The sequence below is a fragment of the Akebia trifoliata genome, chromosome 2 (assembly GCF_017979445.1).
Source record: "Akebia trifoliata isolate Shusen 1 chromosome 2, ASM1797944v1, whole genome shotgun sequence".
Lineage (NCBI taxonomy): Eukaryota > Viridiplantae > Streptophyta > Magnoliopsida > Ranunculales > Lardizabalaceae > Akebia > Akebia trifoliata.
In genome coordinates this window covers 28712141-28740033 of record NC_141376.1, presented here as the reverse complement: position 1 = coordinate 28740033, position 27893 = coordinate 28712141, and the positions used below count along the sequence as shown (strand labels likewise).

Here is a 27893-nt window from a genome sequence, read left to right as displayed (position 1 = left end):
TTGTACCTCACATCACTTTCTTCCTAACATGGATGATTGTACCTCAAGATATGAGTGAAAAATGCATTTATGATTCGGATACACTTGCATGAAAGTGTGATGTGAGGTACAATCTTGAGGCCACTGGTAGATACTACTAGATTTTTTGGGGGAAGTGGAAGATAAGAGCATTTAACACTACGTTTGAATAGAGCTTCTTGAAGACTTCTGCTTTGCTTTTGTGGGGAGCTAGAGGTTTTTTACTCTTTATTGAAAAGTTTCAAAGACCTACTCTTCTACGGAGAGATTTTTTGCTCTTGTGGGGGGAATGATTGAACTTTTACTCTTGCATGGAGAGGTGTATTCAGACAAGCCCTAAGTCACTTTATATTTAACCTCCTGTACAAAACTTACGTGGAGGGGAGGATGTTATCAAATTTGAAAACATAGCGGGTATTCCTATTATTGAACAAAAAAGTGGAGGGGTATGTTTAAATCGCCAAATTTTCTTTAATAATGAGGAAAATCGGTTGAAGGTGAGGATATTTAAGTCATTTTCTTTTAAAAATCCAAGAGTACTAAGAGGCATGAAATCAGAGAAATGGGAAGATAAACCATGGATTCAATGCAGAGATCTCACATAAAGCTCCTCGCCTTCGACTTCCTCTCCCTCACACAAAAGCCCTCCTCTTCTTCTTCAGATCCTAATTCCTTGTATATAAAAGACAAACGAATCTCTAGAGCCGAAACCCTAGGCGTAGTTGTTACCCGAGAACTCAAACCAGACAAATTCATTAAATTCCTTATAGACGATGGCACTGGTTGCATTCCATGTATTCTTTGGCTCAACCATCTCAATTCTCCTTACTTCTCAAGGCGCAATCCCTCTGATCTTCGATTAATGGCGGAGATGGCGAACAATCACGCCTCACTCATCCAATTGGGTGTTCTCACTAGGGTTCGTGGTAAGATTACTGTGTACAGAGGTATGTTGCAGATTACTGTTTCGGATGTTTTTGTTGAGAGAGATCCCAATATGGAGATCTTGCATTGGTTGGATTGCATCAAGTTAGCCAAGAATTGTTACAATATTATCAGACCTACTGTAAATTTGTCCATACCCGCCTGAGTCATCTTGGGACCTTTCGTGAATGAGATGAGATGCCATGACCAAGTCACTCCCATTTCTTCGTCATTCTTGGTCAACAATCTAAGGACATGACTCGTACGAGTTATGAAACCGAGACTGAAAATCATGGATGACAGGGATCGAGAGTGTTTTTTTTTCATTTTTCTTGTAGCTTGAATTGATTTGAGACTGAGTCAATTGAGTTTGAGTCAAATCAGTTGAGTTGTGAGCACTGTATATACTTGGGGGTTATTTGTTAGAGCTTTTTTTCCCAGGCTTTTCTAGCTTTTTGTCACGTTTGTTAGGGGTGTTTTTTTTTTTTTGACGTTTTTTTGGAGGTCAAAAATCCCATTTTCAAGAAGCAAGTTAGGGGTTGCTTTTGCGCGAGAGCTAATTCGAGAAAGCCTCCACTGAATGGGCTTTGGGTGAAATATCATTTTTACCCCTCTTATATTTCTAACATAAACCAAAAAAAAAAGAAGCTCCTCCTCTACCATTATCACACTCGATAAAAGCATAGAGCGGGGAAATCAAAAGGGGTTTAGGTCATGACCTTTAACAGATCTCCGTCCAAGTATCCGATCGAGTTTCTGTTTGTCTTCCATAGGTAAGAAAACGCGATTTCTTCATGTTGAACTCTATCTATATATTTTAGATATTTAAGAATGGGCTTGCAAGCCATGAACAATTGATAGATATTAATTCTGATAATGGTCTTGGTTAAATATCAGATCTGATTTTAGATCGTCGTCATTATCATCATACATGAGTTTTGATTTCAAGTTCGGACTCAATCTCAGGGGGACAATGTTGGGAGACAAAATTTGTCTTATATGACTTAAAAGTTTTGGATTGGACAAACCAGACAAATTCATTAAATTCCTTATAGACGATGGCACTGGTTGCATTCCAGGTATGCTTTGGCTCAACCATCTCAATTCTCCTTACTTTCAAGGCGCAATCCCTCTGATCTTCGATTAATGGCGGAGATGGCGAACAATCACGCCTCACTCATCCCACCCCCCTCGGAAAGTCCTACGTGCAACAGGTTGAGTTGAGGGTCAACCGGACCCTAGTGGGTGGCCCCAAGAAATTCATAGTTTCGTGGGGTTTCGAGTGCTTAACGTACTCTTCCTAAGGAGCTTATCAAGGTTCTACTTGCCACTAGGCCAACTTTATGTACATATATAAATTCCATAATTTCTCATATTTTATTGGATTGGGCATTAAATGATTTAGAACCGACCTGATATTCTTATTGAAACCAAATCCTTGATCAAAATCCGAAGATTGCAGATTGGAATGGATCAGATTTAATGTTTGATAGAATCCATTGACAACCCTAATGGCAAAGACAGATTAGAGACAACATCAAAATCATGATACTCTAGAGTCTTCATGAAAAAAGTACTATTCAAACATCTTAAGTCTTGGTCAAATGAATTCTGTCCCCCCATTCAGTTCTGTCTAGGAAACTTTCTTCAATTAAGACACGATGTGTATGTTTAATTTGACAATTAGTTGAGGGTGTGTTCATGGAGATAACCCATAAATGGAGAAAACAATTCTCAAAGCTAGTAGTCAAAAAATATTAATCAAGTAACATTCTTAAACTTAGATGGGTATTGCCCGGAGAGGTTCTGCCTTTTGTAAAGTTCACCCAAACTTTTTGTGCACACTCACATCTTCTGGTTTCATCGCATCTTCAAGCTTCCAACCAAATGAGTGGCGAAGCGAAGCCAACATCCAATGCACCATTCTGTATGCCAATGTCAATCCTGGACAAATCCGCTTACCTGAACCGAATGGGATGAACTCAAAATGTTGACCTCGAAAATCAATATCTGACCCCAAAAATCTATTGGGTATGAACGAATTGGGCTTTTCCCATATGTTAGGATCTCTATTGATAGCCCACACGTTCACTGGCACTTTCAACACTGGTTTCAGCTCTATGGGGAATTAAGAGTGGAGCCGCAAGGTTTCCTTAACAATTGCCTGTAAGTATGGGAATCAAGCAATATCTGACTCCTCTACGGGTTTGTTCTTGCCAATAGCTCTTTCGAGCTCCAATTGAGCCTTTTCCATCATATTCGGATGGCGGAGTAGCTCTGCATTGTCCATTCCAATGTGCTTGAGCTTGTATCTGTTCCCCTGATAAATATGTCCTGCATACCTCGTTTTACATTAGTATATGTTTATGTGCCAATGTTATGGCCAACACGTTTTGACCTACATGGGTAGAATTTTTGGAATGGGCTGATTTTTGGTCTAGATAAACTTTATCATGAGGAGATCATCCTCACAAAAAATCAGCTCATTCTGAAACTTCTAACCCCATGCTTATGAGTTGAAGAATCGTGAACCATCCTTTTTTTTTTGTTAACCTCTTTTGATGGGGTTAGAAGTTTCAGAATGGATTGATTTTTGGTGAGGATTTCCTCACCTAATCGTTGGCATCCGAACGGCTCCCTATCCATATATATATATATATATATATGAACAGCGTTCCTAAGACTCATATTGGGACTCACATTGCGACACACCATTTTGTCTTATATGGGCAAAAATATTTGGAATGGGCTGATTTTTTGTGAGGATGATCTCTATGGTGAGTAGATCATCCTTGCCAAAAATCAGCTCATTATGAAACTTCTAGACCGTCCAATTTTTGTTAAAAAATTATAGACCGTCCAATTTTTGTAAATCAATTTTTATGGGGTTAGAAGTTTTGGAATGGGATGATTTTTTGCCAGGATGATCCCCTCATCACAGAGATCATCCTCACAAAAAATCATCTCATTCCAAACATTTTTGCCCATATAAGACAAAACGGTGTGTCGCAATGTGAGTCTCAATATGAGTCTTAGGAACGTGACCCTATATATATATAAATGTTCATCATCACAAAAAATCAGCCCATTCTAAAACCTCTAATTTCATCAAAAGTGATTTACAAATTAACAGTAAAAATTAATGGTCCACGTTTCTTTAACTTGTAAACCACTTTTGATGGCGTTAGAAACTCTAAAATGAGCTGATTTTTTGTGAGGATGATCTCCTCACATAAAGGACAAGATGTTGGCTACCAATGTTGGTTTTTATTGTTGGCGATTGAACCTGATCCTATATATATATATGTGGGTAGCGTTCGTTAGCCAAAACTTAAAGAGCCAAAGTTTTGTTCTATATGGCTAAAAGTTTTCGAATAGGTTGACTTTTTGTGATGATGATCTCTATGGTGAGGAGATAATTCTCACTAAAAAAGCAGCCCATTTCGAAACTTCTAACCCCATTAAAAGTGATTCACAAATTAATGTTAGAAATTGACAATCTATGATTCTTTAACTTGTAAATTGGGGTTAGAAGTTTTACAATGATCTGATTTTTTGTGAGGATGACCTCCTCACCATAGTGATCATCCTTACAAAAAATCAGCTCATTCAAAAGCTTCTAACCCATATAAGACAAAATACTTTGGCTATTTTATTGGTTCTTGAATCTGATCTTATAAAAAGTTTCCAATTGGACTGATTTTTTGTGAGGATGATGTCTATGGTGAGGCGATCATCATCACAAAAAGTCAGCCTAGTCTGAACCTTTTAACTCTATCAAAAGTGATTTAGAATTGTGGACAGTTGTTTTTTATCATTAATTTGTCGACCACTTTTGATGGGGTTAAAAGTTTCAAATAGGGCTAATTTTTTGTGAGATGATCTACACACCATAGAGATTATCCTCATAAAACATCAGTCCAATCCAAAACTTTTAAATCATATAAGACAAATTTTGGCTCCCAAACATTGGCTGCCGAACACTAACACACACAAACACACTTTTATCAATAATGTGTCATGTTAGACATGTTTTCTTATAAGCGAATAAAAATCGTTTAGCTATGTCCCCAAATCTTTGGGTTAAAAGTCTTCAATAATAATGAAATGTTGAAAATGATAGAGCTTCTATTGGCAACCCAACTTTTACTTCTTACACCCTAATTAAAATAAAAAATTAAGTCAGTGATTGAGAATAAGTGAAAGTTGGAGTGCCAACAGAAACTCTTTTTTTTTTTCCTTTTATTTATTTATAATTTCTATTTATTAAATTTAGGATTTTATATGGGATTAATCCTAATTGTAAACAACTGCTGAAATTGTTTGAATGTGTTATAATACTTTGTAAAATGGAAGTAATAACTTAAATCAAACTTTTGTAATGTTTGAGTGGTTTGTTTTAATCTTTAATTATGGTGATAAATAATTTAAGAATCAGGGTGTAATAAATAAAAGTTGGGGTGTCAATGGCAGTTCTCTGAAAGTAAAATGATTAAAATTTCAAACATTTTATTTTTTATTATTTTTATCTCTATATGTCCTATCGCTTTCCATCCACCATCTCTAAGACCTGATTAAAGCCACATATTTGTTACGAACCTAATCATTTTTAAATCTAATCCATACTAAGCAAATACTTATTGTGTCTGAATTCGTGATCTTCTAGTTCAAATAAACTAAAAAGAATCCTTGAAGGACGTCTGATTGTTTAAATTGAACATTACTGATCAACTCAAATCAAGATAGACATTGAATGCTTGTGGAAGTGCATACTAGTTAGGTTGTCTTCCTACCAAACTACTTTCAATGTACAGCATTAGGTAGAGCTGTAAATGGATGGGTTCGGACTGGGCTTCGTTGAGCTCTAATCCAGCTCTAAAGAGAGGGGTATAGCTAAAGACCAGTCTATACTCGGGCCTAAGTTGACTAAGCCCGAACCCAATCCTAACTAATATAAGCTGGGCTCACACGGATTTTGGGGTTCCATAAAAAAAAAAAATTAATTTTATGCATTTTTTTTTAATCATATGTACCATTTGAAAACTTTTTTCTAATAAGTACAGGGATCCAATATTTTTATAAGAAAACACAATATTTATATAAGCACCAATCTTGCCCGACAAACGCCAGTTTTTACTTTTCCAAAAATTACATTGCTAAAAATAATGACCTAAAAAAATATAATAAATAAATAAAAATTATTTTTACCTTAGTAATTACGACAACGGGTTCCCTTAGAGCTGGTGGAGAGCCTCCTTGTGTGAGTTTTCTTATTTTTTTCTCTTTCATTAGATTTGTTTTCGATTTTCAAGTTGAGGTATCCTCCTCCTAGATCTGAGTTTTTTTTTTTTTTTTCTAATTTTTTGGATGCTTTTTGAAAGATTTCTGGGTGTTTTTGGAGGGTTTTTTTGGTGTTTTTTAAACAAAGACTAGGGTTTAGATGTTAGGTTGAGAGTTGATGCTTCTAATATAGGATTTTGGGAAGGCTGGGAGAAGTTTCTGACCTCTCTTTCTTAGGCTTTATTTTTACCTACGAGATTGAGTTGTAGATGCTCCTATTTATAGAGTTACCATTTAAAATTTGGCTCGTGGGCTTAATTATTTGATTTTAATTGTTTAAAAATTTAATTTAATTTATTAAGATTTTATTTTATGTTAATTTATGTTTTAATTATTAATTTCAAAATTTTGAATTTTTAAGATTGAAAAATTATCATTTTGCCCCTGACGAGGACTTTTGTGTTGAGAGGTCATTTTGAGATGTTTTGAAATCAGTTTTTCATAAGGAATTTACTAAGAGTATCGGTTTAATATCATTTATAGATTTTTGATGTAAAATAATCGTGAATCCTATGAAGGGCATTTTTGTAATTTTGTCAAATATTGTGAAAATTGGCGAAACGATTTATTTGATTTTTATTTGTTGTTTTATGTGTTCGAAAGGATTTTCCTAAGTGTAATGTAGGCTCTATGGATGTTTTGATATTTTTGGTAATTTGATCATTTTTTAGTGATTTTTTTCGTAAAGCTTCTTTTTGTCTAAAAATGATGATTTCTATGCCTTTGGGTCATATTTTTCTAACGTAGCGTAGTGTCTAAAGTTTTGTTTGCTTGAAATACCTCATCTAAATTTTTGAAAGATATTTTGTAACAAATAAAAAATATTGGAATATTCATCCATCATTGGGAATCGTTTCAATTAGGTTGACGAATTGATTAATCAGGCGAGTGCGAAAATGGGGTGTCTACATTAGCAAGTACCATGTTGGCACAAGGAAGGAGGGGACAAGACTGACTTCAGACCCGTAAGACAGAGTCCATTAGTACCGTTTACCGGATTTTGACCACGTAGTGGGGATGGGGGTTTGTTACCATTTTATAAGGTTTGTTAGACTATGCATCTTTCAGAGTGTTGTTATGAATAGTTGGTTGTTCCCATTCTTGAACTTTGCTGTAATAAACAAAGTCACTTGCAACAACCTATCAATCTCATGGAGTCATACACGGAAAGACCTTTTCAAATATTGCTATCTTTAAAATGCATTAGGAACATCAATCGATCAAAGAAGGGAAACAAATTATTTTTTCTTCATATCATCTAATTTTGATGGCAATGTTTAAACAAACTTCAATTTGAAGGTGATTATATTCTCCAAGGTCAAAATTATTTATGACGCATAGTAGATAAATGACCATATTTCTAGAGAAGGTAGGTTCTTATCCTTTCACTGGTTTTTATTTCCTTGAACATATTTTGGACATTCTTTGAACTTGATTTGTGAGAAATTAAAAATGTAGAGATCATGCCATCTATAGTCGATCTAAAGGTTGAATCAAGATGGTTGTTCATCCAAAAGGAAAAGGTAAGTTAAGCGGATATGTGAAAGATGAATCGTTATGTGCATCTTGCATAGTCTGTTTGGTACACGTGACACGCAATAGTGAAACCATTTGAGATGCCACCTAGAATATCATGCATTCCATATTAGGATTCAAGTTAGGTGTCATAAGAGTTTTACGTTTACCATTTTATAAATTTCTTGCAATAATCCTTTGATCATACAATGGAATGTGATGGGTTGGATGATTTTTGCAGGAACTTTGGATTTCTATTTGGTTCTTCTGAGGAAGGAAGCTCTACTATTGTTTATATACTAACTATTTGATAAAATGTCCAAGAGAAGTTTTCTCTTAATGCTAAACAAAAGCTTCTTTCTTTGTAATTTTCAATTTGTATCTGCCTAGAAGTCTAGAACTCATAATCATTATCTTATTAATTTTTTTTTTCATTTTCACAATTTGGGTGTCATAAAATTTTGGATTCTCGATCTCTCGTATTATCAATCTTAGGTCTACTATTTTTATAGTCAAAAGTGTACAAGAAATTTAGGGGTCTAATTTATAGCTTTGTCTTTGTGGTTAATCTTTGGTTTTTATTAGAAGATGCTTGCTACTCCACATTTTTAGGGTCTTTCTTTTTAGTTATTTTGGTTTTGAGTGCTTTTATTTATTTAGTTTTTAGTTCCTCACCTAAAAATATTAGGAAAAACTACATAGGTGGGAGTTGTTTAATTTTCTCCGCAATCAAATCTATTCACATCACTTCCAAGAGTCTTTTGGGTATGCTGCTTTATTTAGCCTTAATTTTTTATTTATAGGAAAGTTGTATCATACAAGTTAGTTACTAGATACAACCACGTGCAACACAACCTGGTACTAATACAAATGAAAATAAACTCAGGCTTGGATTGGTATAGCTCGGAGAGGCTCTGCCTTTTGTAAAGTTAGCCCAAACTTTTCTTTCACACTCACTTCCTCTGACTTTATGCCTTCTTCAAGCTTCCAACCAAATGAGTGGAGAAGTGATGCCAACATCAAGTGAATCATTCGGTATGCCAATGGCAATCCTGGACAAATTCGTCTTCCTGCACCGAATGGGATGAGCTCGAAATCTCGGCCTCTAAAATCGATGTCTGACCCCAAAAATCTATCAGGCATGAATGAATTGGGCTTTTCCCGTATGTTAGGGTCTCTGCCGATAGCCCACACATTCACCAAAACTTGTGCATGCTTTGGCACAGTGAATCCACATATTTCTACTTCGGTTTCAGTTCTACGAGGAATTAAGAGTGGAACGGGTGGGTGTAGACGCAATGTTTCCTTAATGATTGCTTGTAAGTAAGGGAGTCGAGCAATATCTGACTCCTCCACGGGCTTGTTCTTGCCAATATTCTGTTCAAGCTCCAATCGAGCATTTTCCATTATATTCGGGTGGCGGAGTAGCTCTGTCATTGCCCATTCCAATGTGCTTGAGCTTGTGTCTGTTCCTGCAACAAATATATCCTGCATAAATCATTTTACATTAGAATGTCTAGTTCATGTTTAGGGCTTTCCTATGACTTATCTACATAACTAATGGACCATATTAGATGTGTGTACGAATAACAGAAAATGTGGATTATGATATTTTTTTGTGTAGTAACAAGATTTGTTTCAACCTTAAGAATTATCAGTTAAAAATGTGAAAATGACCTTTAATCATTATCACTTAAACATGCAAATGAGGGAGAGATGAATTGCAAGTGGGAAATTTTGAGTTGGAAGGAAAAAAGGGAGAAGTTTATATTTTTAGTCTCTAATATACAAATTAAAAATGATCTAAATGCATTTGTTTCAACCTCAAGAATTTATCTATTTTAACCTTCAAACCTCAAGAACAAGATATTGTTTTGGTAAAAATAGTAGATCATGAAATTTTAGGTAACAAGGGTTATTCATAAGGAGTTAATTCAAGATGGATTGAGGATGAGTTGAATCTTTACTATTATAGCGAGAGAAGGCAAGTAAGTATCACTACATGAAAACTAGAAAATTCGACAAAAAATTTTGACGGGCCAAGGCCCATGAATTTTAGAAAGTGACTTTTGACGTTCTAGGACCATCGAAATTCTTGATGTTCCTAGATTTGATGACTTAGAGCTGTCGAATTTCTCTCATCCTTCATTAATTTGATGGTTTCGACTTGTCGAAAAAAAAAATTGACAATAAAAAATTCGACGCCAATTCGACCTCTTGACTGTCGAATTTTATGAAATTTGATGGCCAAGGCCATCAAATTTGAGCTTTTTTCACATTGTGTATGTTTTGACGCCAAAATTTGGAATCCCACAAATGCCACCACCTTTTCCATTAGTCATTGTGGGGGAAATTCTCAAACATGGACACGTGGCTTGAATGAAGCCCAGAAGTATGGACTTGAAGCTCGGATAGACTGCTATGTGTGCCCACTTGGATAGACTCGTCGGATGTACGGACACCAGCTCGAACCTGCACTACCAATCCATCAAGTAGCACGGATGGCTTACTCCGTGGATATCAGGCGTCAGTATAGGTCGGCAGAACGAGGCTGACAGATGTGCTATTGATTGACAACTCTAACAACCCACCTCATGACAGGTCAGCTCTGATTATCCCAAAATTGATAGGGCAGTTGCAACTACTCCTGCAGCTGACATGTCAGAGAGTGAGCTAACTGCCCTGGGTCACTTCAAAAAATGGACACAGAAAATAATCAAGTTGGATACTTATAAAAGGAAGATGACCATGGGTAAATGGGAGGTTCGAATTCTTCTTCTTTCTAAACTAAATTAAGATTGATCAACTCTCATAATGTCTAACTTGATCGTCGAAGTGGGCTAATTCGCAGGTCCGCCTGAGCAAAGAGAGAGGAAAAGTGTAGAGCAAATTCTAGCATCTACAATTTGGCGCCATCTGTAGGATATTTACAAGGAGAAAAACGACCAAAATGGGAAGAGTTAGAGGTGAAACACGCGGAGAGCCATCAAATCCCTTACCAGCAGATTCACCTCCAAACGCGCAAGACCCAATGCTTGCAATGTACAACTTACTCACAGAGATGAGGGAGGAAATGCGCAGGGGTTTGGAGAAGCAGAATAATGAGATAACGAATATAAGGAGGGAGAATGAGGAACTCAGGCGAAGACTGGGCGAGCGCGCGAAAATTGAAGAAGGCCCAAGTGTAGAACAGAGCAGAGATCATATTGTTCGAACAACGTGGATAGAGGCAGATTGGACTGAAGATTCAACAGCAGTAAAAACGCAGCAGGGAAGCTCAGAAGTCAAGGACCTAATGACAAGGAAGGAAGTGGAGGTAATGTTAAGGCGGAGGGATGAGGAACTTGCATGTGGGAAGGACCCCGCTCAGAAGGTGAGGAACGCAATCTGGGAGCTCAAGGGGACACTGTTCTCACCAATGATAATGAGTTCGGAACCCCCAAGAGTGTTCCATACACCGAAGTTTGAGACCTATGACGAAACAAGGGACCCCATGGACCATATCCTTCACTACAGAAGGCAGATGGTGCTGTACCAGAATGATGACTCGTTGCTCTGCAAGCTATTCCCCTCAACGTTGAAGCATGGAGCAATGACGTGGTTCCAGGCGTTGCCAGCTGGGTCAATCATTAACTTTTTCGAACTAGAAGAGGCATTCATCGGCTAGTTCGTGCATCTACGAAAGAAGAAGGTCGGAGTTAACACTTTGTTCAATCTTCGACAGGAGGTCGGGGAGAGTATCCGATCTTTCGTAACTCGTTTCCGAATGAAAGTGTTAGACGTAGAAGGCATGGACAAGGCGACCGCTTGTGCGGCGTACATCGCGGTAGTCATTCCGGGAACTCGGTTACACGAGTCATTGATCAAATCTGACCCAACCCGTTTGGAAAACTTGTATTCAAAGGTGGAGAAGTACATCCTCGTGGAGGAATCTGTGAAGGGCAGGAGACGGAGCGCTCAAATAGTGGCCAATAGTGAGGGAGGAAATGAAGCACCAAAAGCACCGACCTAGCTCAGAGTGGAAGGAAGCAAGAAAAGGCGGAGAGAGTCGAATGAGCAGTCGAGATGGAAAAGAAGTCGGGTATATATGCCACTAAATGAAAAACTGTCTGTGATATTGAGGCATATAAAAGGCGACCCCAGTTTCATTCAGCCACCGTGGCGGTATAGGGGGAAACCCGGGAAACCGTATTGCGAGTATCATGAGGCAGAGGATCACCCGACGAGGATTGTTACAAGTTACGCCATATCATCCAGGATATGGTCGAAGATGGGAAACTCAAGAGGTATGTCTCGTCAAGGAGAAAAAGAAGGAGAGAGAGCCCCGAGGGAGGTGAACGAAAGCCCAGACCTAAGTGGCCGAAAGAAGGGGTACACCGCAAGTCAGAAGAGCGCAGATAGTGTATACCATCACGGGAGTGCTGGGGGCTGGAAGCCCATCTAGGCTGATAATTCGGGAAAGGGTGAAAAGAATTCGACATGTGGTTGGTGTCAATCAGGTAGCATCTGGAGTACAGGCAGCGGGGATGCCAGGCAACGGAGCCGATACGCGGACGATAACTTTTACAGAGGACGACTTGAGAGGAACGACAATGTCCCATCAGGACGCCCTCGCGATAGCACTCCCAGTTGGGAATGTTGAGCTCCGGAGAATACTGGTGGACTCCGGAAGCGCAGTGGATATTCTTTTCTTGAGTGCAGCAAGAAAGATGGGGATTTCAGACAGTTTGGAACCAACCCCGACCCTAGTTTACGGGTTTAATGGGGCTCCCAGTAGCTCGATGGGAGAGATCACACTCCTGATCACAGCAGGGTCGAAGGTGGTAATGACAAGATTTGTGGTAATAGAAGCGGACTCAGCCTATACCGCAATCCTTGGGTGGAGATGGATACACGAAATGAGGGCAATCCCTTCAACTTATCACCAGGTTATTCGATTCCCGAGTAAGGAAGGAGTGATGGAGATCAAGGGTGACCAAGAAATGGCACAGCAGTGTTTTCACCTGACCTTGAAGCAAGGACGGTGCGTCTATGCCATTCTTCAGAAGAAGAGGAAGGAGTCACTTGTTGAAGGAGAAACATTATAGCAGTTATAAGAGGAGCCACAGCAGGATCGATTGGCAACAGTTGAGGAAGTTGAGACGGTAGACCTTGACGATAGTGGAGGTCAGCTGGTTAGTATTGGCACCACAATGTTGCAGGGGGAGAAAACAACATTGGTCCAACTACTAAGGGCAAATAAGGTCGTGCTCGCATAGTCATTGGAAGATATGCCTGGAATAGACCCTTTGGTTGCATGCCATAGACTAAACATTGACGAGGAATTCCGACCTGTTCGACAGAAGCCAAGGAGACTATCGCCCCACCTAAGGCAGGGGTAAATGAGGAAATCGAGAAGCTATTGAGGGCAGGATTCATCAGGGAAGTAGATTACCTAGAATGGATAGCCAATATAGTGGCAGTGCCAAAGAAGCACGGAAGGGTGAGAGTATACATTGATTTCACAAATCTCAATAAGGGGTGCCCAAAGGATAGTTTCCCTTTGCCGATGATCGATAGGTTGGTCGATGCTACGGCCGAGCATGAGAGAATGTCGTTCATGGACGGATATTCGGGCTATAACCAAATCCCCTTAGCAGTGGAAGATCAGGAAATAACGTCGTTCATCACCGAGCAATGGCTTTTCTACTTTAAGGTCATGCCGTTCGGTTTGAGGAACGCTGGGGCCACTTACCAGAGGCTCGTGACAAGGATGTTTGAGGGGTTGATCTGGAAAACTGTGGAAGTGTACATTAACGACCTGTTAGTGAAAAACAGGAAAGTAGAAGACCACTTGGCAGACATCAAGCAGACTTTCGACCGATTGAGGAGTTTTCAAATGAAGTTAAATCCGAAGAAGTGCGTGTTTGCAGTTTCTTCAGGAAAATTCCTCGGACACATCATCACCAGAAGGGGCATCGAGGCCAATCCAGACCAGATCTGGGCTTTGATGGAGATGCCGAGCCCAAATAATCAAAAACAGGTTCAGAAACTTGCAAGAAAGATATCAACGTTGAATAGGTTTATTTCCCGGGTATCCGACAGATGCCGCCCATTATTCAAGCTGTTACAAAAAGAAAAGAACTTCTCCTGGAGCGAAGAATGTGAAATGGCATTTAACCACCTGAAGAAGTACTTAGGGCAGTCACCGATCCTTAGCTCTCTAGAGGAAGGAGATGAGTTAGGGATTTATCTGGCAGCCAACTCATCGTCGGTAAGCTCGATTCTTTTCAAAGTCGACTTGGGACGGGAGTACCCTATCTACTACATCAGTAAGACGCTAGGTCCATCAGAGATGAGATACACAAAGACAAAAATAGTGGGATTATCGCTCGTCTACTCAGCACACAAGCTCAGGCCTTATTTCCTCTCACACCGTATCCGAGTAGTAACAGATAGCCCTTTGAAAGAAATGATGCACAGGATGGAGAAATCCCGGAGGATGGCAAGATGGGCAGTGATTCTCGGAGAATATGATTTGTAATTTGAATCACGAACAACATTGAAAGGGCAATTGCTAGCGGACTTCCTCGCAGATTTCCCGGTCGAAGATCCAAACTGGGAAGAGTTGGAAGAGGAGGACGAGATGGTGGAAGAGACAGAATTGTGGGACAAACACGCAGGTTGGAGGATGTTCGTCGACGGCTCGTCAAATTATTCCGGCTCAAGAGTTGGAATAATGCTAGTAACACCGAGCAATGACAGACTTGAAAAGATAATCAAGTTCGGGTATGCGGCATCAAACAATGAGGACGAGTATGAAGCAGTCATCCATGGGCTGGAAATGGCTACCGAATTGAAAGTGGATCGAATTATGTTGTGCACTGATTCACAACTCGTAGTAAATCAGTATAATGGTAGGTACGAAGCAAGGGATGAGCGGATGGCGAGATATCTATCTGTGGTGAATCGGGAGATCAGCAGATTCGATCAGGTAAAGATATGCCAAATACCGAGGGATGAGAACAAGTATGCGGATTCGTTGGCATACATCGCTTCGATGTTAGGAGAGACAGAAAGTCGGGCTTTACCGATAGAGTACTTACCTAAAGCAAACATTGATTACGGCGAAGGTGAGTGCACGCAGGTAGGCCGAGCCTTGGGATGGATGGAAGTATACACGAAGTATCTGCATTCTAAATTACTGCCATGGGACAAGAAGGAAGCAAGAAAGACGCTATGGCAAGTCGGGAAGTATACACCCGTTGAAGGAGAACTCTATAGAATGTCGTTCAGGAGACCACTTCTGAAATGCCTTAATAAGGTGGAATCCGAGCTCATAATGGTAGAAATCCATGAGGAGATCTATGGAAACCATTCGGGAGGACGATCACTTGCCAATAAGGTAATCAACCAGGGCTATTTTTGGCCAAGGATGCAGGAAGATTGCAAGAAGTACGTAAGGACATGCGATAAATGCCAAAAACATGCCCCTATGCATCTACAGCCAGCCAGTGAGCTCCACCCTATGAAGTCACCCTAGCCGTTCTCTATATTAGGGATGGACATTGTCGAACCTTTACCTCGGGGAAAAGGTGGTAAGCTCTTCATCCTACTAGCTATAGATTACTTTACTAAGTGGGTTGAAGCTATTCCGTTCACTCGAATTAGGGAGGAAGAAGTCATGAAGTTCACTTGGGAGCATATAATAACGCGCTTCGGAATCCCCTATGCACTGATCTCCGACAACGGAACACAATTCAAGGGTAACCGTGTGCAATCGTACTTCAAGGAGTACGGGATCTGATCACTCCAGTTATCATCGAGGTATTCACAAGGCAACGGGCAGGCGGAAACATCCAACAAGACCATCCTCGGAAACTTAAAAAAGAAATTGACGGAGCATATAGGAAGATGGGTGGACGAGTTACACAGTGTCTTATGGGCTTACCGGATTATAGCCAGGAGGGCAACAAGGTTCACTTCGTTCGCGCTGGCCTATGGGACCGAAGCCGTCATCCCGATCAAAATTCAGGTCCCCACTACCAGAATACAAGTGGCCAAAACTGAATTGAATGAGGAAATGGTGGCTCGGAATTTGAATTGGTTAGACGAAACACGAGAAAGGGTCATAGAAAGACTGGCACGATACCAGCAAGTGTTAAAAAGGTCTTATGATAGGAAGGCCCGTCACAGGGAATTCAAAGTCGGCGACTTGGTGCTTTGAAAGGTATTCTCCAACACGAAGGAAACTAACAGTGGAAAGCTTGGCTCTAATTGGGAAGGGCCCTAAATCGTAAGTAAAGTCGGAGAATCTGGAGCGTACTGCCTAGAAACATCAACAGGGGATGTAGTTCAGTCACTATGGAATGTATTCAATTTGAAGAGATACTATCAATAAAAAGTTATCTGTGCACCTATGCCTAACTGTCCAGATCAAAGCCTCGGCCTTTTAACAGGAGCCGAGCCCAGCTGAGGAGTTGGTTTAAGGGAAAGTCTCGGCCCCTCAACAGGAGCCAAGCCTAACTGAGGAGTTGGTTCAGGTCAAAGCCTTGGCCCTTCACGGGAGCCAAGCCCAACTGAGGAGTTGGTTTAAAGGAAAGCCTCAGCCCCTCAACAGGAGCCGAGGCCCAACTGAGGAGTTGGTTCAGGTCAAAGCCTTGGCCTTTCACGGGAGCCAAGCCCAATTGAGGAGTTGGTTTAAGGGAAAGCCTCGGCCCCTCAACAAGAGCCGAGTCCAACTGAGGAGTTGTTTCAGGTAAAAGCTTTGGCCCTTCACGGGAGCCAAGTCCAACTGAGGAGTTGGTTTAAGGGAAATCCTCGACCCCTCAACAGGAGTCGAGCCCAACTGAGGAGTTGGTTCAGGTCAAAGCCTTGACCCTTTACGAGAGTCAAGCCCAACTGAGGAGTTGGTTTAAGGGAAAGCCTCGGCCTCTCAATAGGAGTCGAGCCCAACTGAGGAGTTGGTTCAGGTTAAAGCCTTGGCTCTTTATGGTAGCCAAGCCCAACTGAGGAGTTAGTTTAAGGGAAAACCTTAGTTCCTCAACAGGAGCCGAGCCCAACTAAGGAGTTGGTTCAGGTCAAAGCCTAGGCATTTCACGAGAGCCAAGCACAACTGGGTAGATGAGTTAAGGAAAAGCCTTGGCATCTGCCCACCAAAATGCCGGCTTATTTAAAAAATGGGTTCAAATAAAAATAGTATTAATTGTTCTCGAGATTACTAAAACCTAAAGCGACAGAGCTAAGTAAAATAAAATGGGACGCAAACATTCCAAGAAAAACAAAATTTTCATTAATATGGAAGATAAAAGTACATTTAGAGTATTCACAAGTACAAAAATTATTACGAAAAGAAAACAATCATCAAGCATCTGCTTCTACTACGGCCACGGTATCATCGGGGTTGGATCTTCAACAGGTGCGGCGGGAGCTTCGAGAGTTAGCTCGGGAGCAGTGATTGGGGCAGCTTCTGGAGTGGTGTCCGGCTTCTTGGTTGCAACCTCATCTTTCCTCAGCTTCGCCTTTAGTTTATTATATGCCTTCTCCTATGCCTCCTCCGAAGAATCCAACTGGGCTTGGAGGGAGTTAAGTTGATCCTGTAGAGCCCTCTCTTGCTCCACCTTCTTAGCCTTCACCAGTTCTTCTAGCGAAGAGATCTTCCCCGCCACCAAGGCCAAGCGATCTTTATTTTGCTTCAGCTTGGATAGTGCCCTATTCAAGCTTGATTGGAGCTTTTGGGAATTGGCAGCCACAGCCGCATCCCTTTCAGCCTGAAGCTGAAGTATGCGACCTTCTACAACACGGAGTTCACGTGCAGAAGTGTCACGGGCCTCACCGAGCTTGGCCACGGCATGTTGCGCCTGGAAAGGAAAGAGAAAAATTGTTAGCAAGTTACAAGCATATAAAAGGAATGAATGACAGAAGAAGGAAGAAGGAAGAAGTTTATCGCGGCCAGAGCTCGTAATGCATCATTCGAAAATTTCGCAGGGTTGTCGGCAAAACTGCGACGAGTCTTCTCCACATCTCGCGGCATCACGGACGCCTCGAAAACCGCCCTAGCAACGGTCAGATTGGACAAGATCGAATCCTTGTCCATGACCGACTTCCCCCCAACCATGGGTCGTATCACCCAGGGGGAAGGGGGGGCAGATTCCCCCTCTGCTCCTAGCCAGCCGAGGAGGCTTGTGATAGGTCGGCTGGTTGGCTCCCTTCAGGAGTTGGAGGGGGAGGTAGAGGGAGCACAGGCATGGGGGAACGAGGCCTCGACCCCCTCCTCAACCTCTTGAGGAGGGGTTGGTGGTCTTTTTCTTTTTCGGCGGCCGTGTGCCCCACCCCAGGGATCCCTTCTAGAACACTAGTAGGTAGGCTGGGAGGAATGTCGGCGACGTTGTCCTCCGAGTCAGACCCCAAGATTGGGGGCAGGCGCTTCTATTGCAGAGCCATGTCTGAAGGATGGCTGGAAGAAGGAAGGGAGTCTGAAACAAAACGAAAAAGTTCGGGGTTCGAGGTGAAGTGAGCTATCACCACTGATTCTCCGGGGAACTTATCTTTGGTCGGATCTGCCATAATAAAGACAAGGGTCAGCGAAACATAAATGACAGGAAAAATAATGAAGGGAACAGGGAATGTGCAGAATAAAACTCACCAGTAGGGTTGAAGGAAAGATAAGTGAGAGGGGGAAGGCTGTCCCCCGAAGCATGCTCCTACGAATTGTAGACACCCCATTTTTGCATCCACCTGATTAATCAACTCGTCAACCCGATCGCAATGATTCCCAATGATGGATGTGTATTCCATTGCTTTATTTTGTTACCAGATGTGTTTCAGAAATCCGGATGAGGTATCTCGAATTGACAAAACCTTAGAAACCACATTACGCTAGGAAAATACGACCCCAGAAACATAGAAATCATCATCTTGTAGACCAAAAAGAAGCTTCACGATAAAAATCACTAAAAATGATTAAATTACCAAAATACCCCTAACCTCAAAACGACCCTAGAGCCTACGTTATGATTAGGAAAATTCTCTCGAACACATAAAATAACAAATTGGAACCAAATAAATCATTTCACCAATTTTAACAGAATTTGACAAAATTACGAAAATGCCCCTCACAAAGTTCACGATCATTTCACACAAAAAATTTTCATAAATAACAAAAACTAATATTTTCATTGAGTTCCTTACGAAAAATCAATTCTAAAACATCCTAGAACATTAAAAACCGACTTGAAACGTGAAAAGTCCTCTCCGGGGGTAAAACGGTAATTTCACAATTTTCATAATTAAAAAATTCGAAATTAATAAATAAAACATTAAATAATTAAATTTAAACATTAATGAAATTAATTTAAAATTTTGAACCTAAAAAATCGATTAATCGGACTCTCAGGCAAAATTGTTGAGGGTTCGTGGGATATTTCTTTAAGGACCCCTCCATTTGGGGGTCCAAAGAATTAAAGATATTTTAGAGGAGGGTTCTCCAAAAATTTAAAGTAAATCAAGCAAGACTGAAGTCAAGGTATTAAAGTCAATCAAGTGAAACTGAAGTCAAAATTAAAGTCAATTAAGCAAGACTGAAGTCAAGATATTAAAAGTCAATCAATTAAGACTGAAGTCAAAACATTAAAAGTCAATCAAATAAGACCAAAAGTGATAATAGAGTTCTAACTTAAAAACAATTCTACCTAAAATAATTCTAATTAAAACACAATTCTACCTAAAACAATTCTAATTAAAACACAATTCTACCTAAAACAATTTTAACTAAAACACAACTCTAATTAAAAGATCTCTAATTAAACACTAACTCTATCCAAATCAACCCCTAAAAATATCTATAAATAGAGGTGCTCACACCCTATTTTCGTATCAAATCATAAACCCTAAGAGAAGTAGGTCTGGAAACTCCCCTAGCCCCCCATAAACCCTAGTTTTGGAGTCCCAACTCCTTAACTAATATCCCTCCTTCAATTTTAGTCTAGAAAACACCCAAAAGCCTTCTAAAAACACCCTCAAATCCGCAATGAACTTGAAGAGTTCAGATTCAAAAAACAAGGAGATACCTTGCCTCGGAGATCCGAAGTCAAATCCGAAAACAGAACGAAGCAAGGGAGCACGGTACAAGGAGCTCTTTTTGTCAGATCTGAGGGAACCAAGTCCTTGCCATCGGAAAGGTAAATTTTTATTTTTATTTATTTTTTATCTAGGTTTTAGCAATGTAATTTACTTGGGAAGTTAGTAGAGACCGGCTTTGGCCGGACGGGGTTGGTGCCTAACACCTTCCAATCCCGTAACATGATCCCCGAACTCAGTTTTTTTCTTTTGGTTTTAGATTAGTTTTTATCCGTTTAGAGTCATTGATCGGTTCCTAGACCGTAATAACTAGGTGGCGACTCCCAAACCTCAAGGGTCAAAAGCGGATCCGCGCACCCCGCGGATCGAGGGCGCTTTCACGAACCGGACAACAAGATCGGGAACAGAAACCATTCCTTGTCCGAGTCAGGTAACTCGATCAAAGGCGTCTTCCCCCTCCTCTTGGATAAATAAAAGAAACCTGACCTGTTTGGGCACTTCTTCAAGACGAATTAGGCCCCCAAAGCCCGAGCTAAGGCCATCTTCCAGCTTATCGTTCATGTGCTCGAAGGCACGGATGAGTCGGAAAAAATTCCCGCTCATCTGACCAAGAGCTCTCCTATAAAAATTTAGTACCTCCCGAGTCAACCTACTCAAAGGGACTCTAAGGCCTGCTCTAAATTGCCCTAAGTGAACCACTGTGGTACCCAGGGGGCCTTCCCTGAAAAGCGTGTTTTTTTTCACATAGGACATGCTCACGCTGTTAGGGACACCGAATGTGTCCCTAACCACCTCCAAGGGAGGACGAACGAGGGAATGAGACTTCCCCCTAGCCATTGAAGAAGATAAGGGTAGGAGGCAAAAAAAAAAGAAAAACAAGAAGAAACAGAGGGGAGGGGAACAAGCCTTGACCCAGTTACCTTTTTTTTTTTTTTTTTCTTTTTCCTCTCTTCGTTCTTCTCTTCAAAGAATCCGGAAACTTTGGATAACTAGGAAGTCGACGACCGGAGACGCAAAAACATGAATGGAAGCAACGAAGGCACGAGAGGGCAGTGGGCAGAGTAAAAGCAGGAAGGATGGAGATGAAGGTGAAAATGAGAAAGGAGGGGGGTATATATAGACACGAAAAACCTTGAGACGCGCATTTGAAATCAACGGTTGGGATCTCATCAGCTAATGATAATGGGACATTAAATACCAGGAGATCTGATATGACCGTTCGCCCCTTACACGCGAATCAAGTCGTTCGCAGAGCGCCATGTGTACTCTGAACATAATTGCGCTTCATATACCAATAGACAGGACACGCCTTACAAGAACAGTCCCATCGACAGTCGCCTTCAAAAAACGAACGGGCTAAGTAACGATTCGTCACAGTAAAATCATTAATCCTAGCTGCAACCCGCTGAGAAGTTGCCACGTGTCAATTTTTTAATTTTTTAGATTAATTTCTTAAGCACCCGAGCAATCTGCCCGAGCCCTCGAGAGGGGGTATTGTGGGGGAAATTCTCAAACATGGACATGTGGCTAGAATGAAGCCCGGAAGTATGGACTTGAAGCTCAGATAGACTGTTATGTGTGCCCACTTGGATAGACTCGTCGGATGCACGGACACCAGCTTGAGCCTGCACTACCAATCCATCAAGTGGCATGGATGGCTTATTCCGTGGATATCAGGTATCAGTGTAGGTTGGCAGAACGAGACTGACAGATGTGCCATTGATTGACAGCTCTGACAACCCACCTCATGACAGGTCAGCTCTGATTATCCCAGAATTGACAGGGCAGTTGTAACTACTCCTGCAGCTAGCATGTCAGAGAGTGAGCTAACTGCCCTAGGTTACTTCAAAGAATGGCACAAAAAATAATCAAGTTGGATGCTTATAAAAGGAAGAGGACCATGGGTAAATGGGAGGTTCGAATTCTTCTTCTCTCTAAACTAAATTAAGATTGATCAACTCTCATAGTGTCTAACTTGATCGTCGGAGTGGGCGAATTCACAGGTCCGCCCGAGTAAAGAGAGAGGAAAAGTGTAGAGCAAATTCTAGCATCTACAATCATGATGAATGCACGCGATTTTGATATGCGGATAAGTACGTGGCTGATGTGACAAGGGCACCCATTGATATTTTTCCTTGGGATACACAAGAAAAAGATGTGTGATTTTGTACCCATGCAACATCAACCGCGTACCTATTCACGTACCAAAACCATGTGTATTCATCATTATTCTTTCCTTTAGACTAAATACATCCAAGGCAATTTTCATCAAAAACCCAATAAAATTAGGATAAACTACACTTTGACCTCCTATGATTTAGTGTAATTCTATGATGACCCCCTAACATTTCGACAATTGCTCTACATCCCAATTGGAGATAGTGTTAACATTTAGATGTTATTTTACTATTTTTATCCTCTCATTTTATCTTTTTCATTGTAGAAAAAAAAAATTAAAAAAAAAAAAAATCATTACTATACATTATTACATTCTTCCCAATGAACCCATCTTTCACAAGATGTTTTTATGTATGAAAAAGAATGACATTTTTAAAAGGGTAAAATACATCACCTTCATAAACTATAAAAATTATTATTTTTAACTATTTGATACAAAGGAAAGAAGTAGGAAGAGAGGTATTTGAGCTTGTTAAATAACTACAAGAGTGGTAAGTACAATTACTACAACATTAGAGGGTCAACATAAAATTATGCCAAACCAGAGTGGGTGAAAGTGCAATTTGCCCGTAAACTTACGAGAGATTACCACCAAAACATGAACATTTTTCGGTATAATTCCAATTCCATATCACTGAATTTCCAAATCGTGTAAGTAAACCCAATAATAAAATTACTTTTATACCCCCTTCCACAATTTTATGAAGCAACCAATTCATAGAATCCATGATCTTGCCATTATTTGAAAAAAGTTATGATGTTATTAATTTTTGGAAGCTAGGATATTGTTGATTTTTACAAGGCAATGAAATCGATAGAAAAGCTATAAGATTGTTGATTTTTGTAGTGATGAAATAAAAAATGGTATAATAATAATTTCATTTTAATGGACTTAAAAAAAAAAAAACTTTTATACGTTTTGCATTAACTGAGAATTAAAATGAACTCTTAAATATTCAGCACATGAAATGACATTTTACCCAAATTACATTCTATGACCCTATAAAATTAGTTCATTTTTTAAATTACAAAATATCTTTTTATGCTTTCTTCAAAATCCACTTAGCTAAAATAAGAAATCTAAAAGCACCTTTATGATAGATGTCCGTTGCACATGCCACCTATTAGGAGATTAAAATTAATTTTATATATATATATATATATATATATATATAGAGAGAGGATTAGGATCCGTATACACATAAAACTACTCATAAAACTACAATGTGTTTTGTCTTATATGGGCAAAAATGTTTGGAATGGACTGATTTTTTGTGAGGATGATCTCTGTGGTGAGGAGATCATTATGAAACTTCTAACCCCATGTTTACAAGTTGAAAAATTTTAGGCAATCCAATTTTTGTAAATCACTTTTGATGGGGTTAGAAGTTTTGGAATGTAATGATTTTTTGTAAGGATGATTTCCTCACCACAGAGATCATCCTCACAAAAAATCAGTCCATTTCGAACCTTTTTAACCATATAAGACAAAAACGTTGTAGTTTTATGTGTCTACGGAACCCGACCCATATATATATATATATATATATATGGGAAATGTTCAACACTCTATACGTTACCTTATGCTTTACCAAACGTATTTTGTCCTACATGGGTTAGAAGTTTTGTAATGGGCTGATTTTTGGTGAGGATGATCTCTACGATTAGAAGATCCTCCTCACCAAAAATCAATCCATTCCGAAATTTCTAATCCTATGTTATAAGTTGAAAAGATTTTTTTCAAACATTTTGAAGATGTATGTAAAAACTACGATTTTTTATTTTTTATTTCTTACTTTTTAGATGAAAATCGATCAAGAATGGTTCTTATAGGTTGAAATCATATAAATAAGTAGTTATTTCAAGTTTTTAGTTAAAAAAACTTATAAATTGAAAATGAGTGGATTTTACCAATGTCGAGTTCATTACTTTTTATTTAAAAAGTGGTCAACTCGATAGTAAATAATGTGAGTTTGACAATAAATAATGGTGAGGTTGACAATAAAAATGGTAAACTTTGACGATAAATAATAGTGAGTTCGAAAGTATAAAATTGTGAAGTCGCCACTAAATAAAAAAGTGATGAATTCGCAATAAATAAAAAGTGATAAACACAACAATACATAAAAAAACAAAACGATGAGCTCACCAATAATTAATGAGGGATCATTAAAATATAAAAAAGGCACTAAATGTCCAATCAAGTTACTATGCAAAATTTTGGTATTAGTTAAAAATAAATCCCTCAATCAATCAGGGTACTTTACAAGTAATTTTTACTATAAAATATAATAGTGTTGATATTCTAACTAAAAAATCTTCCCTCAATCAATACTTGATTGACGTGTTACATACGTGAAATCAAAAATTTATTTTCTTGAGATACACAAATGCACATCTTTTACGGATTTGCATTTCAGTATTTTGAAAGACATTTTAGTTAGAAAATCATTATTCAAAAGAACAAAAGACAAGATTAATTTCTCCAAGGACTAACCATCGGCATGATGGCAATAAATAGCAATAAATGACTTTCCTGAAGCTTCGCAGTAAATGGCTTTCATGAAGCTTCCCGACACGAACTCATAGGAAAAGAACAGGAGAGTTGTGACCTAGCATACAAACTTGTATTGCTGTTCTCACATGTCACTATCCTCCAGTCCCAAGGCTTATAAAGGAAATTAAATAGAGAAACATTTTCCTTGATAAGTTAGTAAAGATTATAAGTCTTGTTAAAGGTTGATTTGCTCAAATGGATTGTCAGATTAGCAATCTAACATCAAAACCCTCTAAATTACATAAAGATCTAAAATAAAATAAAAAAATTTAATAGACAATTTTTTTATGACTTAATCTAAGATTTTGAAAATGGATGGCTACCACACTTCCACATAACTCCCAATCTTAAAAAATTAAAATTCAACAGTAAAAATTAATTTGTTTTTTTTAAATTCATCGAATTTTGTTCTACAATTCTAAATCCTTGGATCATATTTTTAGATGTCACAAGGTGAATCCAACAACCCTTAGTAAAGGTGAAATCCTTACTAAGTAAGACTAGTTGGAGTCGAGTAAATATCCATGACTCCTACACCCTTCCTTAGAAAAGTTGTATTTCTCATCCCTTCCCAACCATAAGTTTGGTGTTGATTTAGGCTAGAAAAGTCAAAAGATAGTTATGATATTTAGATAGTACCATGAAGTGTGATGGGATATCTTTCAAAGGAACTGTGATTTGCTATTTTGAAGTTACATGCTAAGCTGATGAATCATTGGAAAAAAACAAAAAACAAAAATATGCATGCATGTTGGGATATCTTTCTAAGGGGAATGGATCTCTGAAGCGGTTTTTCTCTGTAACCCTCTGTAACACAATTGGAAAGTTGAAAAACCGTCATTTCATTAAGATCGTGAAATATCAATGTTTGTATTTGAGAGGATAGTGACGGTTTATTTTAAAAGTCTTGGATCTAATAAAAAAATTAATTTTATTTTTATTTTTATTTTTTTAAAAATAAATATGAACTATGAAAAAGTATGTGTTCTTATTTTATTTCAACAATAACTTTTTTTCTTATAGAGAGAGTGCTACAGATAGCTATAGGAAAGATGGGTCACAGGGGATTCGTTGCGCTCCCCTTTCCAAGGGTTAATTATTTTGAAAAAAAAAATCACTTACATCCAAAATATAGTCCATTCTACCATTTGATTGCAATTATGAAAATATAAAAAAGAGAGATGGTTTCAAGTATATTTTAGAACTTATTGTGTCAATTCAAAAACTGAGGTGAGTCAGTTAAATTCTCGAATGAAACAAGGGAAAGTCAACTTGAAAATGCTCCAAGTTAAGTTAGAAATTAGATTGAGTTATTCGACAATATATATAATTGTGAGAGTGATTTTTTTTTTTTTTGTCGATGATTAATGAAGAGGAAAAGAATGACTTTCCTAGAGTTCACTCTTTGTTTGATTGAGGGCCTCAATTGTGGGCTGAGTCGGTTAAAAAACACTTTTTTTTTAGAGAGACATTTTTCTTGAGAATCCCTAGGATCTCAACATTCTTCCTTCGATGGAGGGAGAGCCACAACAGTAGCCATTGGTAATTTTATTTTATTTTATCATTTTACCCCAAATTACTAATAACCCTCAACAAAAAAATGATAAACATGAGATAGCAATAGAGATGTAGGGGTACGGACCTTGAGAAAAGCTTTGACATGTTGTTGGCTGAACTCGACCTTGTTCTCTTGGCTGAAGTCGAGAAGAGTGTCTATTAAATCATTAGATTTGGACAACCTCTGGTTTATAATTCCATCGAAAACATCATCTAATTTACTAAAATAACCCTCCATACGACGCCTTATACCTTGTGGATCAATTGATCGGAGCATTGGGAAATAGTCTGCTAAATTGGGCCTACCTGCCTCTTCCATTACTTTCCATACAAGATTCTTGAATTCTTGTGCAGATTTGGAATTAAAATGAGCCATGTCGATGGAGAACATAGTGTTCGATAACAAATTAAGCGTGGTGACAAAAGCGGCTTTACCGATATCCACCGCTTCTCCAGTCTTGGATATATCATGAATGTAATCGAGGAGGTCATTCACCTTTTGTTGTCGAAGGCCTTGGTTTGCATCAAGTCTTTGAGTTGTGAACATTTGCAAATTGTAAATCTTTCGAAGGTTACGCCATGTAGGGCAAGTAGGTAACCAAACCACGGAGAAGTTGTGGTGGTTGAGAGATCGAACTGCATCAGGAGTGGTTCGACTAGAGAAGGATTGATCGTTGTTTCGAAGGATTTCTTTGGCCATGCTTGCGGAAGAAACTACTATTGTGGTAACACTTCCGAGTTTTAGAGTCAAGAGAGGGCCATAGGTTTTTGCCAGCTCGGAAAGTGATTCGTGTGGTTTTTTCCCTAGTTTAAAGAGGTTTCCGACTAAGGGAAGAGGAAGAGGACCAGGTGGAGGTTTACAATGGGAAGACTTCTTGTTTCCTCTTGTAGAAGAGATGAGGATATGAAGACATATACCCACAATAGAAACAAACAAAACAAGTATTGTGTAATTCATTCTCTCTCTCTCAGATGAGTTGGGTGTGCGTCTGTGGGATCACGGATGAGTTGGGAGGTCCATTAATAGCAGAGTGACTGAAGGGTCCACTACTCCAGGAATTGAATTATAGTGACACGTGGCGTGCTGTTATTCATTCACTCACCATGATTTGAGATGTTGGTTGGATCTTTAATCTTGGAGTCTTGTAAAAGATAATATATTTTTATTCACAATACCAACACGAGCAACCTGTTGTCACCATGCTAAATGGAAAACAAGCCGTCATGACATGATGTCTTGGAGATAATGGGAGTTGATCTGTTTCATGGAACAAGTCGAATAACGGACCTAATGATATGCAAAGTGTAGATGCAAAAAATTTATTCTACTTAAATATTTGTGATCATACGTTTTTTATCTCTACTTCTTATGTTCTTAGGTGTGTATGTTATACATCTCTAATGTTCAAGTCAGAATTTTAGTATAAAAATAGTGTAAAATTTTCAGGGGGAAGAACTCATCCTTTTTAATACATTTATTCATCTATTTATAAAAATGAAATCCTAATATCCCTTTAGATCTTGTTAACGATTTGGCCCTTATCTAGTTTAGAAAGTAGATTTTCATTGGTGATTTGAAATGTATCTAATAAATATCCGATTCTCATACATTTTTTTTTGGGGGGACTTTCCTAAATTAGAATTTTAACCCCTTTTGATCTAATTCTTGATTTTCACCAATTGAGACTCGAATCCCATGGTTGATTTGTGATCAAACTGTCGAACTTACCCTCGTATCTTCATACCA

At 39.0% G+C, this 27893-nt stretch overlaps 2 protein-coding genes across 5 annotated transcripts; one reads left to right on the top strand and one right to left on the bottom strand.

Moving 5' to 3' along the window:
• Nucleotides 1–528: 528 nt before the first annotated feature.
• LOC147410051 (CST complex subunit STN1-like) lies at nt 529–8506 on the top strand. Of its 3 annotated transcripts, none has more exons than XR_015175581.1 (3): nt 530–965; nt 7146–7325; nt 8039–8506. XR_015175581.1 is itself a non-coding variant. In XM_086432244.1 (2 exons), exons 1-2 carry the CDS (start codon nt 596–598, stop codon nt 8098–8100), a joined length of 432 nt encoding a protein of 143 aa, XP_086288370.1. In that variant the 5' UTR covers nt 529–595; the 3' UTR covers nt 8101–8506. The 3 variants fall into 3 exon arrangements, 1 of the variants encoding a protein (XP_086288370.1); XR_015175580.1 differs by having other exon boundaries at nt 7146–7805; XM_086432244.1 differs by lacking the exon at nt 7146–7325 and having other exon boundaries at nt 529–965.
• A 46-nt stretch (nt 8507–8552) lies between these two features.
• On the bottom strand, nt 8553–27146 carry LOC147410050 (geraniol 8-hydroxylase-like). 2 transcript variants are annotated; one of them, XM_086432240.1, is made up of 2 exons: nt 26232–27144; nt 8553–9285 (listed from the first exon to the last, which is right to left on the bottom strand). In XM_086432240.1, the coding sequence occupies exons 1-2, from the start codon at nt 27102–27104 to the stop codon at nt 8680–8682; spliced, it is 1479 nt and encodes a 492-aa protein (XP_086288366.1). In that variant the 5' UTR covers nt 27105–27144; the 3' UTR covers nt 8553–8679. The 2 variants fall into 2 exon arrangements, with proteins under 2 accessions (XP_086288366.1, XP_086288367.1); XM_086432241.1 differs by lacking the exon at nt 8553–9285 and adding an exon at nt 17127–17636 and having other exon boundaries at nt 26232–27146.
• Nucleotides 27147–27893: the final 747 nt, after the last annotated feature.

Bases quoted from the DNA above. Each gene is read 5' to 3' on its own strand.
- LOC147410051 (XM_086432244.1), top strand. From the start codon at position 596: ATGGATTCAATGCAGAGATCTCACATAAAGCTCCTCGCCTTCGACTTC. The intron at 966-8,038 runs GTATGTTGCAGA...TGATTTTTGCAG, and splicing joins TAAGATTACTGTGTACAGAG to GAACTTTGGATTTCTATTTG.
- LOC147410050 (XM_086432240.1), bottom strand. From the start codon at position 27,104: ATGAATTACACAATACTTGTTTTGTTTGTTTCTATTGTGGGTATATGT. The intron at 9,286-26,231 runs GTCCGTACCCCT...TGATTTATGCAG, and splicing joins ATGTCAAAGCTTTTCTCAAG to GATATATTTGTTGCAGGAAC.